Here is a 12259-nt window from a genome sequence, read left to right as displayed (position 1 = left end):
TGTTTTCAGCGGGCCGTGAAATGCAACAGATTGCAAAACAAAAGGGTTTTCTTTTTACTTACTGTTCTTTCAGTCCTAAACAAAAAGGATGTAACGGAAGACAGATAGTACACCTATTGGAATAGGTGGAAGCAGATGCCTAAAATGATTTATCTTCTAGATGCAGGAACCGTTGATGGATTTAGACAAGGCAAATAATTTGTGACACCAGCGGCTGCAGAGCCAAGTAGGACACAAGTCGATGTCACTCCAGGTCAGCAGGAACTGGCATCACTGACATCCCTGTTCATTGTGCTGTCTGTTTGCTTCTCTTGTAGGTTGATCGCAGAGGACACAGATGGAGGCTTGTTTACAGTGACCCTGTTCAGAAAAGTCATTGATGAATTTAAAGCCAAAGCTCGGGAAAACAAGTAAGACTATACCTATCTCTGCAGCTAAATGTACATTAACCCCCTTAAGGACACGGCCTATTTGGGCCATAAGGATGCAACGATTTTTTGAAGGATTTTCATCTCCACTTTTCAAACCCATAACTTTTTTATTTTTCCATCGACACGGCCGTATGAGGGCTTGTTTTTTGCGTGTCGAACTGTAGTTTTTATTGGTACCATTTGTGGGTACATATAATGTACTGTAACACTTTTATAAATTTGTTTTGGAGGGTAGGGAGAGAAAACTCATCAATTCTGCCATTTTTTACAGCGTTACTCATGCAACATAAATGACATGATACGTTCTTTTCTGCGGGTCAGTGCCATAACACTAATAATAAATGTAATATAATTTTTATAGGTTTTTCCACTCTTGCACAATAAAATCACTTTTTTTTCTACATTGTTGCATTCGAAGTCCCATAACTTTTTTATTTTTCCATGGAGGGAGTTCTGTGAGGACTTGTCTGCACAGAAGTTCCATGGCAATCCCACCCTGTGTGAACCCAGCCTAAGGGTAGAAGAGTTTGAGTTTGTCCACACAGGTCGGACATGCTGTGGATTTTCCACTACGGACCTGTGTGTAGAAAAGCTGCAATATATTACAGTAGCAGAACAGTTAATGAGATTTTCTCATGATATTTCTGTACGGTCTTGTTTTTAGGTTCATGGTACGGGAGTTTTTCTTCAATGAAAAAGAGCTACAGTCAGAAAAAGATGAAATCATGAAACTGATAGCGGACAAGAAGCAGCAGTATGTAAGTCTTTAATATGAGCATCCTGTAGTTTGGATACATACACATAGTACTGAATTCGTCACTATTAGAGATGAGCGAGTAGTGCCTTAGCCGAGTATCTCCCCGCTCGTCACTAAAGATTCGGGGCCCGACTTGGGTGACAGGTGAGTTGTGGCGGGGAGTGGGTTGGAGCTGGGGGGGGGGTGGAGAGAGAGAGAGAGATCTCCCCTCCGTTCCTCCCCGCTCTCCCCCGCCGCTCCCTGCCGCCCGCCGGCCCCCGAATCTTTAGAGGCTAGCGGGGAGATACTCGGCTAAGGCACTACTCGCTCGAGTAATGTGCCTTAGCAAGTATACTCGCTCATCTCTAGTCACTAGTCTATAGGTGAATCACGGAAAAGTCAATCCAGGCATCATTAAAGGGTTTGTACAGTATTATGTAAAATCATTAAAGGGGTTGTACCACCACTATGTACAGTACTGTGGAAAAGTTTTAGACAGGTAAGTTGTTCCAAACATCCTGGAGAACTATGCACACATCTTCTGTGAATGTAGCTCGCTCAAATGCTTCTGTCTCTCCATGTGATCCCAGATAGACGCAGTAATGTTGAGATCAGGGCTCTGTAGGGCCATATCATCACTTCCAGGACTCCTCGTTCTACACAGATGACAGCTGTGGTAGCGAATCAAGCTGCCGGGACCCAGTAATTGTCTTTTAGGGAAGGGCTTTAAATATAAGCCCTTCCCTGAAAAACATGAAAGAATGGTGATAAGAATAAAAAAAAACACATACTCACCTTTCTTCAGCTGCCGGTGCTCAGCCGCGTCCAGCCAGCTCTTCTCCTGCACTGCTCTGAGGAGTATTCAGCAGGCAGGGATTTAAAATCCCCGCCTGCTGGATGGACTGCCTCTGATTGGCTGAGCACTGTAACCAATCAGAGGCAGCTCTCAGCTATTGAATGACAGCTGAGAGCTGCCTCTGATTGGTCTCTGCGCTCAGCCAATCAGAGGCAGCAGTCACCCATTCATGAATTCATGAAAGGTGAGTATGTGTTTTTTTAGTCTTATCACCATTTTTCATGTTTTTCAGGGAAAGGCTTATATTTAAAGCCCTTCCCTGAAAAACAGTTACAGGATGCCGGCAGCTGGATCTCCTACCGCAGCTGTCATCTTTGACAGCTGTGGTAGGGAATTCTTTATTCCTCGCCGGGATGAAGAATTCCTTTGCTGCATTTGTCACAGATGTGGCAGGTGCAGCAGGGAATTCTTTGTTCCCCCCGGGGACGAAAAAAACATCTGCCGCATGCGGCAGATGTGTTCTTCATCCCTGCGGGGATTTGGAATTCCTTTGCTGCATCTGTCACAGATTCTTCATCCCCGCAGGGACACGGCAGCGGCGGATAGGCAAGTTTTTTTTTACACTAAAATTGTTGTTTTTCAGGGAAGGGCTTATATTTAAAGCCCTTCCCTGAAAAACAATTACGCGGTGACGGCAGACGCGGCTCTATAGAACGCAATGCACGGACCTTCATACATGCATGTTTTTGCGTGTACATAGGTGCGCACCTATGTATGCACAAAAACACGCTCGTCTGAAGCCACTCTTAGTAAACAAAACTGCAGTAATATGATTATTGGGTTGTGCCTTGAAGACTTAAGGCCCATTTACACGCAACGATTATTGCTCAAAATTAGCTCAAAAACCATTGTTTGAGCGATAATCTTGGTGTGTAAATGCTCCCATCTTTCACTCATCAGTTGAATGATGATTTTTAGGTGAGCATAAGATAACACAAGCTGCATGCTGTGTTTGCTGTCCATGGTGCTGTATTCTCTATGGGAGTGCTGAATACATTGTATTCAGCTTGCAGCTCCGAGGCAGCCTATGGCAGAATAAAGGCACTGAATGAACAGACCACCTGCTGTTCTCTGCATACAACTCCTGGAAGCTCATTTACATGCAAATGAAGGTGATAAGCTGCTAATGGACATTAGTGTCCATTAGCATTTTATGCAAAACAATTGCTCAAAACCTATCTTTTAAATTATCTTTGCGTGTAAATTGGCCTTTACACTTCAAGGTCCAAACCTCAGTGCTAAATGCGTTCATTAAATGTCTATAAAGGGTTCAGAGCTTCACATTTCTAAAACAGAGCTCCAGATCTCTGATATAACTGAGTGAAATGATAACATTCAGGTTGCCTAAAGCTGCCACTGGGGGAGCTTACAGTATATAGGATTATACAGCTTCTTCTGAGCTCAATAATAAATCAGAATGCAGTGAGCTCCCCCTAGTGGTGGCTGCATACAGCTAGAATTTTATCATATCTGTACTGGGAATTTAGAGCTTTGAACCAGAAAAAGCTTCCACCCACTATAAAGATATATTAAATATACCAGTACATAAAATAACAATCTTAAAAGGAGGAAATTTGCTTGAGGCAAAGTGTACCCAATAACTTCCTGTGTGTTCTCCTGTTAAAATCTTTGATTGAGGGGGCCAGGGCTTATACAATGGCAGTGCTGAAATTGGTTATACCACTGATGGTAAATGATACTCTTTAGTCCATATCTACATAAGTCTACTGCTAAGTACAGTGGAGGCTCCGGAAATATTGAGAATGTGCTGTACTATATAAAAAGTTGACGTATATCTGCACTGTTGCATCCTACAGGGGCCTCTGCTGCGCTGGTTGAAAGTAAACTTCAGTGAAGCTTTCATTGCTTGGGTCCATACAAAAGCCTTGCGAGTTTTCGTAGAGTCTGTTCTAAGGTGAGAACCTTGTAGTTTATATTACATAAGTAAGGGGTCATGGTACCTATAGTATGACCCAACTATAGTATAGCACCAACCTATAGTTGGGTCATACTCTACCTCCTCATGCCTTAATTGTGAACAGGTAGCATATAGAGTTTTTGTTCTGTCAGATTGGCCATGTGGCACATTCCATTCAATGCTGCATTACAGAGGTGTTTGCTCCTATGAGCATTGTTCTGCGCTGTCATAGCAGGTGGCAGTGCATTATCATAGCATACTATCTGTTGGTCGTCCTCTGAATGCCTTGGAAGTGTCAATTTTTTTTTTGCCAAAAATCATGCAATTTTTATTGGATGTGGCCTAACTGTTACTTTGGTGCCTACTGTATCAGTAGTTTAGACAGTTTTAATATTAAAGGGGTTTTCTGCTCTTTTTCCAACTGATGACCTATAGATAGGTTATCAGTAGTTGATAAACTGAAATCCATAGTCCAGCCTGCTGTCCTTACAGTGGACAGGGGAAGGAAGTGGGAGTGACGGTTTTACTCCAATTGAAATCAATGGGAGCACCGCACTACTATTCCACTTCCTGTTACTGACATCCTGTCTGTAATGAGGAGCAGGAAGTGGAATAGCAGCGCAGCACTCCCATTGATTTCAAATGGAGTGAAGCCGATGCACCAACTTCCTTTGCTGACTGTTGATGATGACGTCCGTAAAGATTGCAAAGGAAGACCCGGCCGCCAGAGAACACGATGGCTGATCCTGTCAGAGCTGATACTGGCATGGATATCACACAACTGAAGGAAGCAGTGCAAAACTGAAAAACATGGAGGGAGGGAGCCTTTAGGGTCACCGAGGGTCGTGAACGACTAAACGGCTAACAACAACAAAGATTGCCAACACATTTTGTCACTTTTTTAGGTATGGCTTGCCAGTGAACTTCCACGCAGTGATTTTGCACCCCAACAAGAAGTCTATGAAAAGACTACGAGACGTTTTGAATGCTCTATTCCGACATCTGGACGAGGCAGCCGCTGCAAACATGAAGGATGTAAGGAAGCTCCCTTGTAAAGTCACATGTAGAGGCTCTTTTGCCTCAAGCTAAGGGTGAAATGTTGCAGAAATGTCTATGACTCTTCCATTCATCTCAATGGGGCTTGCAGAAATCCATGTACTCATCAGTATAACAACCCCATTCAGGTGGATGGAACATTGATTTTCAGAGATAAAGAAAGTCCCCTTTTGGATCAGGCTGAACCATGCAAAAGCCAGATCGAGAATCCAAACCAAATGATTCCAAAACAGTGTGTACCATACAAAGTTGAAAGAACTGGCAGCATAATGGGATGCAATGAAGAAGTTGTTTATTGCCCCATCACCACAGAAGCAACGTTTTGGCCAGATAGCCTTCCTCAAGAGGAAGGCCATCTGGCCGAAACATTGCTTCTCAAGAGGAAGGCCATCTGGCCGAAACATTGCTTCTCAAGAGGAAGGCCATCTGGCCGAAACATTGCTTCTCAAGAGGAAGGCCATCTGGCCGAAACGTTGCTTCTCAAGAGGAAGGCCATCTGGCCGAAACGTTGCTTCTCAAGAGGAAGGCCATCTGGCCGAAACGTTGCTTCTCAAGAGGAAGGCCATCTGCCCGAAACGTTGCTTCTGTGGTGATGGGGCAATAAACAACATCTTCATTGCATCTTGTTATGCTGCCAGTTCTTTCAACTTTGTATGGAACCCGATTTTCAGTCGCAAAATTTTTACAACAAACGTGAATATACCCCAATTCTGTGCATGATAATAAGAGGGAAACTCAAAGATATGTTGATTCAAAGGACTTTTCCTCTCTGAATCACACCCTTTTTGACTTGAGTAGTTCCCAGCATGCCATATAGCTGCGATCCAGGAATTCATCATGCGCCAACTGCAAATCTTCTTGTATGCAGCTGTTTTTTACTTCTTCCCCATTCTGTTTCCTGTAGATGATATAAAGTTCTTGCCCTCAATCATCTCTACAACCCCTGCAGAGAGATGGTGTTTGCATACGGCCTGTGACATACATGCTGCTGCATGGGTGCAGCCTGTATGTGCCTTATACCTGCATCTACAACTCTTCAGCATGATGCTCCAAATGTTAATGATCTGTATAAGTATAGCTTTTCATACACCTGATCTGGCCTTACTTCCATATGTGACGCCTGGGATGGCATCATGAGACATGCAGTTTCCAGTGCTGCTGCCTGCAGATCATAGAGATCACTATCAGTATATAGTTATAAAAAAGAGGTCATCACCTTAACCCTATTGAGATGCTGTTGTATGACCTGAACAGGTGCTGTGCACGCAAGGCATCCTAGCAATATCGATGAATTGGTACACATTTGCAGGGAGGAATGGTCCAAAATTCCTCCATATTGTGCAGTTCTTATTTGCAGTTACACTAAATATTTGGTGGAGCATTTGCTACTAAAAGGGAATCTACAGGTTATTAAGTTCACGGCTTCCCTTACTTTGCTCCATACACTGTGCTGTATACTAGACATGGACAATACAACTGTTTGTGTTATTAGTTAGATTGTGCTTGGCCGCCTGCAGACGAGCGGAAATCCCGCCGCGGGATTTCCGCCGCTGAAAGTCTGCATAGGAGTGCATTACAATACGCACTCCTATGCAGACGGCCGCGGTTTGGCCGCGCGAAATCTCGCGCGGCAAACAAACCGCGGCATGTTCTAATTTCCTGCGGGGCACGCACTCACCCGGCCGCCGGCTCCGGTCTGCGCATGCGCCGGCTGCGCGGCAGCCGGCACATCAAAGAGCCGGGGCCGCCAGGCGCGGGTGAGTACGCGCTCGTCCCTGCAGGCTCTGGGGTCGGATCGCGCGGCGAGATTTCTCGCTGCCGGATCCGACCCGCTCGTCTGCAGGCGGCCTTTATCTATATTCATGACTTGGATAAGAATAAGATAACATTTCATTAGTAATCAATGCAAAAATCCAGGTAAATCCAAAGGGTTCACTTACTTTTTTCCTGCAACTGTAGCCGGACTATACTTTTATAGAAAGCAAGTTAGTGATAGACCAAGTGAGAACAGAAGAATACTGATAGAACATGGACAGGTTAAGGGGTGGGGGGAATGATTTTGTGTATCTGCCTGATTTAACCCCTTAGTGACCGAGCTTTTTTGCTTTTTTCCCATTTTCGTTTTTTCCTCCTCCCTGTTAAAAAATCGTAGCTCCTTTATTTATCCATCGCCGTCGCTGTATGAGGGCTTGTTTTTTGCGGGACGAGTTGTAGTTTTCAATGGTGCTATTTATAGTACCATATAATGTACTGAAAAACTTAAAAACAATTCTAAGTGGAGAGAAATGAAAAAAAACCCACATTCCACCATCTTTTGGTACGTCTTGTTTCTACGGCGCACAAACTACAACAGCAATGACCTGATAACTCTATTCTCTGGGTCAGTACGATTACTACAATACCAAACATATAGTTTTTTTTTGCTGTACTACGTTTATTTTTTTAAAGATATTTTTAAAAATTTTGTGTCCATTTTCTGCGCGCAATAACTTTTTTATTTTTCTGCCGACATAGTTGTGTGAGGGCTCATTTTGTGCGGTACGTCCTGTCGTTTCTGTTGGTACCATTTTTGCATACAATTGACTTTTGATCATTTTTTATTAGATTCTTTCTCGGAGATAGGGTGATCAAAAAAGTGCGTTGCTGGCATTCTTTCATTATTTTTTTTTTAACCACGTTCACTATGCGGGTAAAACAATGCATTATTTTGATAGATCGGACTTTTATGGACGCAGCGATAACAAAAACTTATTTTTGGTTTATTATTTTGATTTTTTTTATCGCAAATATGGCAAAAGGGGTTTTTCTTTGAGCTTTTATTACTTTTTTTTTAATAATTAGTAAAATTTTTGTTCTTATTTTTACACTTTCTTTTAGTCCTTCTAGAGGACCACAACCAGCGATGCTTTGATCGCTCCTGCAGTATGACGTAATGCTATAGCATTACGTCCTACAGCTTTTTGACAGGCAGTCTATCAAGCCACCACATGGGGATGGCTTGATAGGCAGTCTGCTAAGGCAGCTCTGGGGCCTTTCAGGAGGCCCCTGGCTGCCATGACACCTGCACGGCTCCCCCGATCTCACCGCGATCGGGGGATTTAAATGCTGGACAGAATTGACAGCGGCCTTTAAAGGGTTAATAGCCACGATTTGCCACACGGGCAATTGCAGCTATTGCCCGCGGGTGTCAGCTGTAATAAACAGCTGATGCCTGCGCTGTATAGAGGGAGATAGCGGCGCGTAAAAAAAACTATGTAGCCGTCGCTAAGGGGTTAAAGGGAACATGTCACCTCCCAACAGCACCGTAAACTTAGTTATGGTGCTGTTGGGGGAAGAGCTGGGGGATGCATTTTTTTATTACACCCACTCCCCCTATCCCATGCTGTCACCCGCTTCAGTCCGTCTTCCAAACTCTTTTATGTCTCTTGTTGGGCGGCACATAAACTTCAGCAGTGACATCTGCCTCTTTTTAGATTGCCGTGCACGCTCTCTCTCTTAGAAGTCTATTGCAGAGCGCACGCATGGCGATCTGAAGAGAGTCAAACTTTCATGCCTCAGCGGGTGACAGTGCAGGATTGGGGTTAGTATAAAAAAAAATACATACCCGACTCACCGTCCCATTCGCTAACGGCACCACAACTTAGTTTATAAGGGTTTAGTGGTGTCATAGGTTCCCTTTAATGTCCATCTTCACGTACAACTCGTATTTTCCTCGTAATGACCATACTTTGTTCGTTATTGCAGGTCGGTATGGATATTCCGGGTTTACAACTGAACAACCAGGACTATTACCCCTACGTCTGCTTCAAGATTGACCTGAATAGCTTAGACTTTGAGCCTTAGTGTTAGATGTCATATAAGAGACAGAACAAGACATAGTGAATTCTATAGTGACCATCAGTCCTTTGACACTGTGCTGATATTACTGCCTAGTCCTTCCTAGAGACAACGGATGCCATCTCAATCAGTAGACTGCATGGAATGAGCCAGTAACGTGTCTGCTAAATCCAGAGCCACTGTCCCCTTGTCTTAGAAGACGTCACTCAGCAGTATGTAATATTTGTAAATTATATCCTAGACCGACTCCCTGTGCCTGCTGGACAGTAACGACTTGCAATAAAAGATTATATATGTAGAACTGTGCAGAGTTTTTCTGTGGCTAACTAGTACTATAGTATACAATGACATGCCAAAAGTCATGGGATAGCAGTATGGAAGTTGATTATGAAGAGGTGTTACTTCAGGGGACAGATTGGGAAAACCCACACTTGTATATGTTGGGAGGTGTGGTCATCTAAGTGAAGTTGAACACTGGCCAGTGTGCTAATGGCAAGGATGGATGGGGCATTCCATTTCCAAAGTTGTGCGAGCATTTCGCATTCCTAGATCAAGTGTCACATGTGTATTGGCAATAGGTCATAGAAGGCTTCACCAGTGGATAGTGCAGTTGCTGGCCATGGGTGCCTAATGATCGTGACTCGTAGCATCTATTCTCATGGCTAGTTTTACCTAGACAAGTGACTTGGATAGAAATCACATCCACATTCAGGGCACGAGGCCCCACACACATAGCTTGCAGGCCAGTGAAGCATTCTTTAGCTTTTATGGGAGATAGAAGATCCACCTCTGAACACCACGACACTGGACAGCGCCTCACCGTGGCTCAGGACGTTGCTAACTGGACCCTAAGGATTGGCAATATGTGGTCTGAGGAGTCATGGCTCCAATTGCTTCCGGCTAATGGTAGGCTTCATGTGTGGTGCAGATCTCATGATGCCATGGACCCAAGCTGTCAACAAGGCACTGTGCAGGCTGGTGATGGTTCCATACTGGTGTGGGGTATATTCTCATGGCATGGGTTGGCTCTGTTGCTTTGCCTAAACACATCATGGACTGGTGCCCAGTATGCGTCACTGCTTGCTGACCAAGCAGGATAATAGTAATTAAACCCTTTCACATTAAGGTAAAACGAGAAGTTAGCCATTTCACCACTGAACTAAACTTCTCAGTTTTTGGGAGTATGGGGAGTCAAGTCTCTTCCTGGCCTCCCACAGGGAGGGTGAACAGTACGGTATCTCTGCTATGCTGTTGCGCCCGACCCACAGAAGAAAAAAGGAGGCACGATCATGTCTTTGCACACTAGATGTAGCCCGCCAGCCATAGGGTTCCCCACACTGGAACGACTCATAACAAAATACACGTTTTTACTGCAACTACCCCCCCACCCGAAAAAAAACAGAGCAAAAAAATAAAACACACAGAGCTAGCTATGCATAAGAGTTTCACACGTGTGAAAGTTTGCATGTTGCTCCAGCATTTTTAATTCCAAAAATTACATTGCAGTCGCACATGGCATGCAGGTATTTGCCTTCCATAGAAAATAATAGGCAAGATCATCCAAAAATAGGACCTGCTGCAGTCCCCCCCCCCCCCCTCCCCTCCCCTCTCGCAGCAGGGTTCTATTTCCTTGTGTATTGCAATACATAAAACGCACAGAATAAAATTACCTTTATAAATACAGCCTTAAGCTATTGTCTTTTAAAAGGTTTCAAAAAAACTATTTAGAATTGTTCACTACAAGATAACCAGATCAGACCCTTAGGTTGGGTTCACACGGAGACGGATTTTCAGCGGAATTCTCATGGAGTGGCCACACCGAGAATCCTCTGGAAAACCGCAGCTGCAGGTTTTGGAGCGGCTTCGCCACCTGCATTTCCGCTGCGGCCATCTCTCCCCCTAGAGAGGAGAGGCCGCTGCAGAAAAAAAATAAAATAAAAGAATTGACATGCTGGGTCTTAATTTCCACGCCACATGGCAGTTTGTGTATGGTTTGGCCGCAGCACGTGGACGAGATTTTTGCAAAATCTCGTCCACTTTTCTGGCTAATTGTGCGATTAGGAGCTTCCGTGAGGACAATCTGCACAGAAATTCCGCAGCAAATCCATCCCATGTGAGCCCAGCCTTAAACTCATTCAGAAAAAAAAAAAAATTAAAAAAATTCACAACTCCTGGGTCACAGGCTGTTGACTTCCAATTAGGCCTGGTGATTGGTGCTAGATTAGCAAAGGCCAAGTTTTTATATACTGCCAACCTTGTGAGGTTCATACAGCAGGAGGGAAGAGTATGTCAAGAATGGTGTGCTCAAGGAGAAAACATCCATCGAAAGGGGATTGTTAGATATAAACAACTCTGATGAAAGGGGTCAGAGGAGAAGAACCGTTTTGATGAACAGGCGGTGCACACTCAAGCACATTGCAGCTAAATAAAACACTATGTGCAACTAGTAATGCCTTAGCATGGATGGGCTATAACAGTGGATGACCAGTTGAGCGCCAACACTGTGAGGCTTTTTTCCCGCGATTTGCGGATCGCATGACGGATGCGCATCCACAAATCGCGTGACCGGGGCAGAAAAATCACCCGAAAAAAAACTGCTCCTAGCCGCGTTTCAATAGAAACGGGCCGGAGCAGCTCAGCGCATTGAATTCAATGGAGCCGGTAATATAGCCGGCTCCATTGAAAGCAATGGGCTGCGGGCGATCTCACGATGAATTTTCGGGAAGGGCTTAAAAATATAAGCCCTTCCCGGAAATTCATCCAGAAATGTGTAAAAACAAACAAAAAAAAAATATACTTACCTGGTCCCAGCAGGCGGAGTTCAGCCGCTGCCGTCCGGCAGTTCTCCTGAACTGCTCTGAGTAGTATTCAGCAGCCAGGGATTTAAAATCCACGCCTGCTGAATGAGCTGCCTCTGATTGGTCACAGCCTTACCAATCAGAGGCAGCTCTCACTTACCCATTCATGAATTGGTGAGTGAGTGCTGCCTCTGATTGGCTCAGCGCAGGGACCAATCAGGGGCAGCTCTCAGCTGTCATTCAGCTGAGAGCTGCCCCTGATTTGGTCCCTGCGCTGAGCCATCAGAGGCAGCACTCACTCACCCATTCATGAATGGGTGAGAGCTGCCTCTGATTGGTCACAGCCTCACCAATCAGAGGCAGCTCATTCAGCAGGTGGGGATTTTAAATCCCCGGCTGCTGAATACTACTCAGAGCAGTTCAGAAGAACTGCCGGCCGGCCGCGGCTGAACTCCGTCTGTCGGGACCAGGCGAGTATATATATTTTTTTGTTTTTACACATTTCTGGATGAATTTAAAAATATAAGCCCTTCCCGAAAATTCATCGTGAGATCGCCCGCAGCCCATTGCTGTATTGCCGGCTCCATTGAATTCAATGGGCAAACATCGTTCTTCTCTGTCACAGCT

General features: G+C 44.6%; 1 protein-coding gene across 2 annotated transcripts in view; it reads left to right on the top strand.

Annotated features, from left to right (window-relative positions):
- Positions 1-9135, top strand: part of ATP6V1C2 (ATPase H+ transporting V1 subunit C2) — a 45100-nt gene extending 35965 nt beyond the window's left edge. For both annotated transcript variants that reach the window (XM_066597268.1, XM_066597274.1), the window contains exons 9-13: positions 318-410; positions 1096-1189; positions 3841-3938; positions 4847-4976; positions 8742-9135. In XM_066597268.1, the coding sequence (XP_066453365.1) occupies positions 318-410; positions 1096-1189; positions 3841-3938; positions 4847-4976; positions 8742-8840 (514 nt within the window). In that variant the 3' untranslated portion in view covers positions 8841-9135. The remainder of the gene's footprint in view (positions 1-317; positions 411-1095; positions 1190-3840; positions 3939-4846; positions 4977-8741) is intronic.
- Positions 9136-12259: the final 3124 nt, after the last annotated feature.

The sequence above is a fragment of the Eleutherodactylus coqui genome, chromosome 1, assembly GCF_035609145.1.
Source record: "Eleutherodactylus coqui strain aEleCoq1 chromosome 1, aEleCoq1.hap1, whole genome shotgun sequence".
Taxonomy (NCBI): Eukaryota; Metazoa; Chordata; class Amphibia; order Anura; family Eleutherodactylidae; genus Eleutherodactylus; species Eleutherodactylus coqui.
The sequence above is the reverse complement of the archived record's forward strand: the minus strand, read 5'-3'. Positions and strand labels throughout refer to the sequence as shown.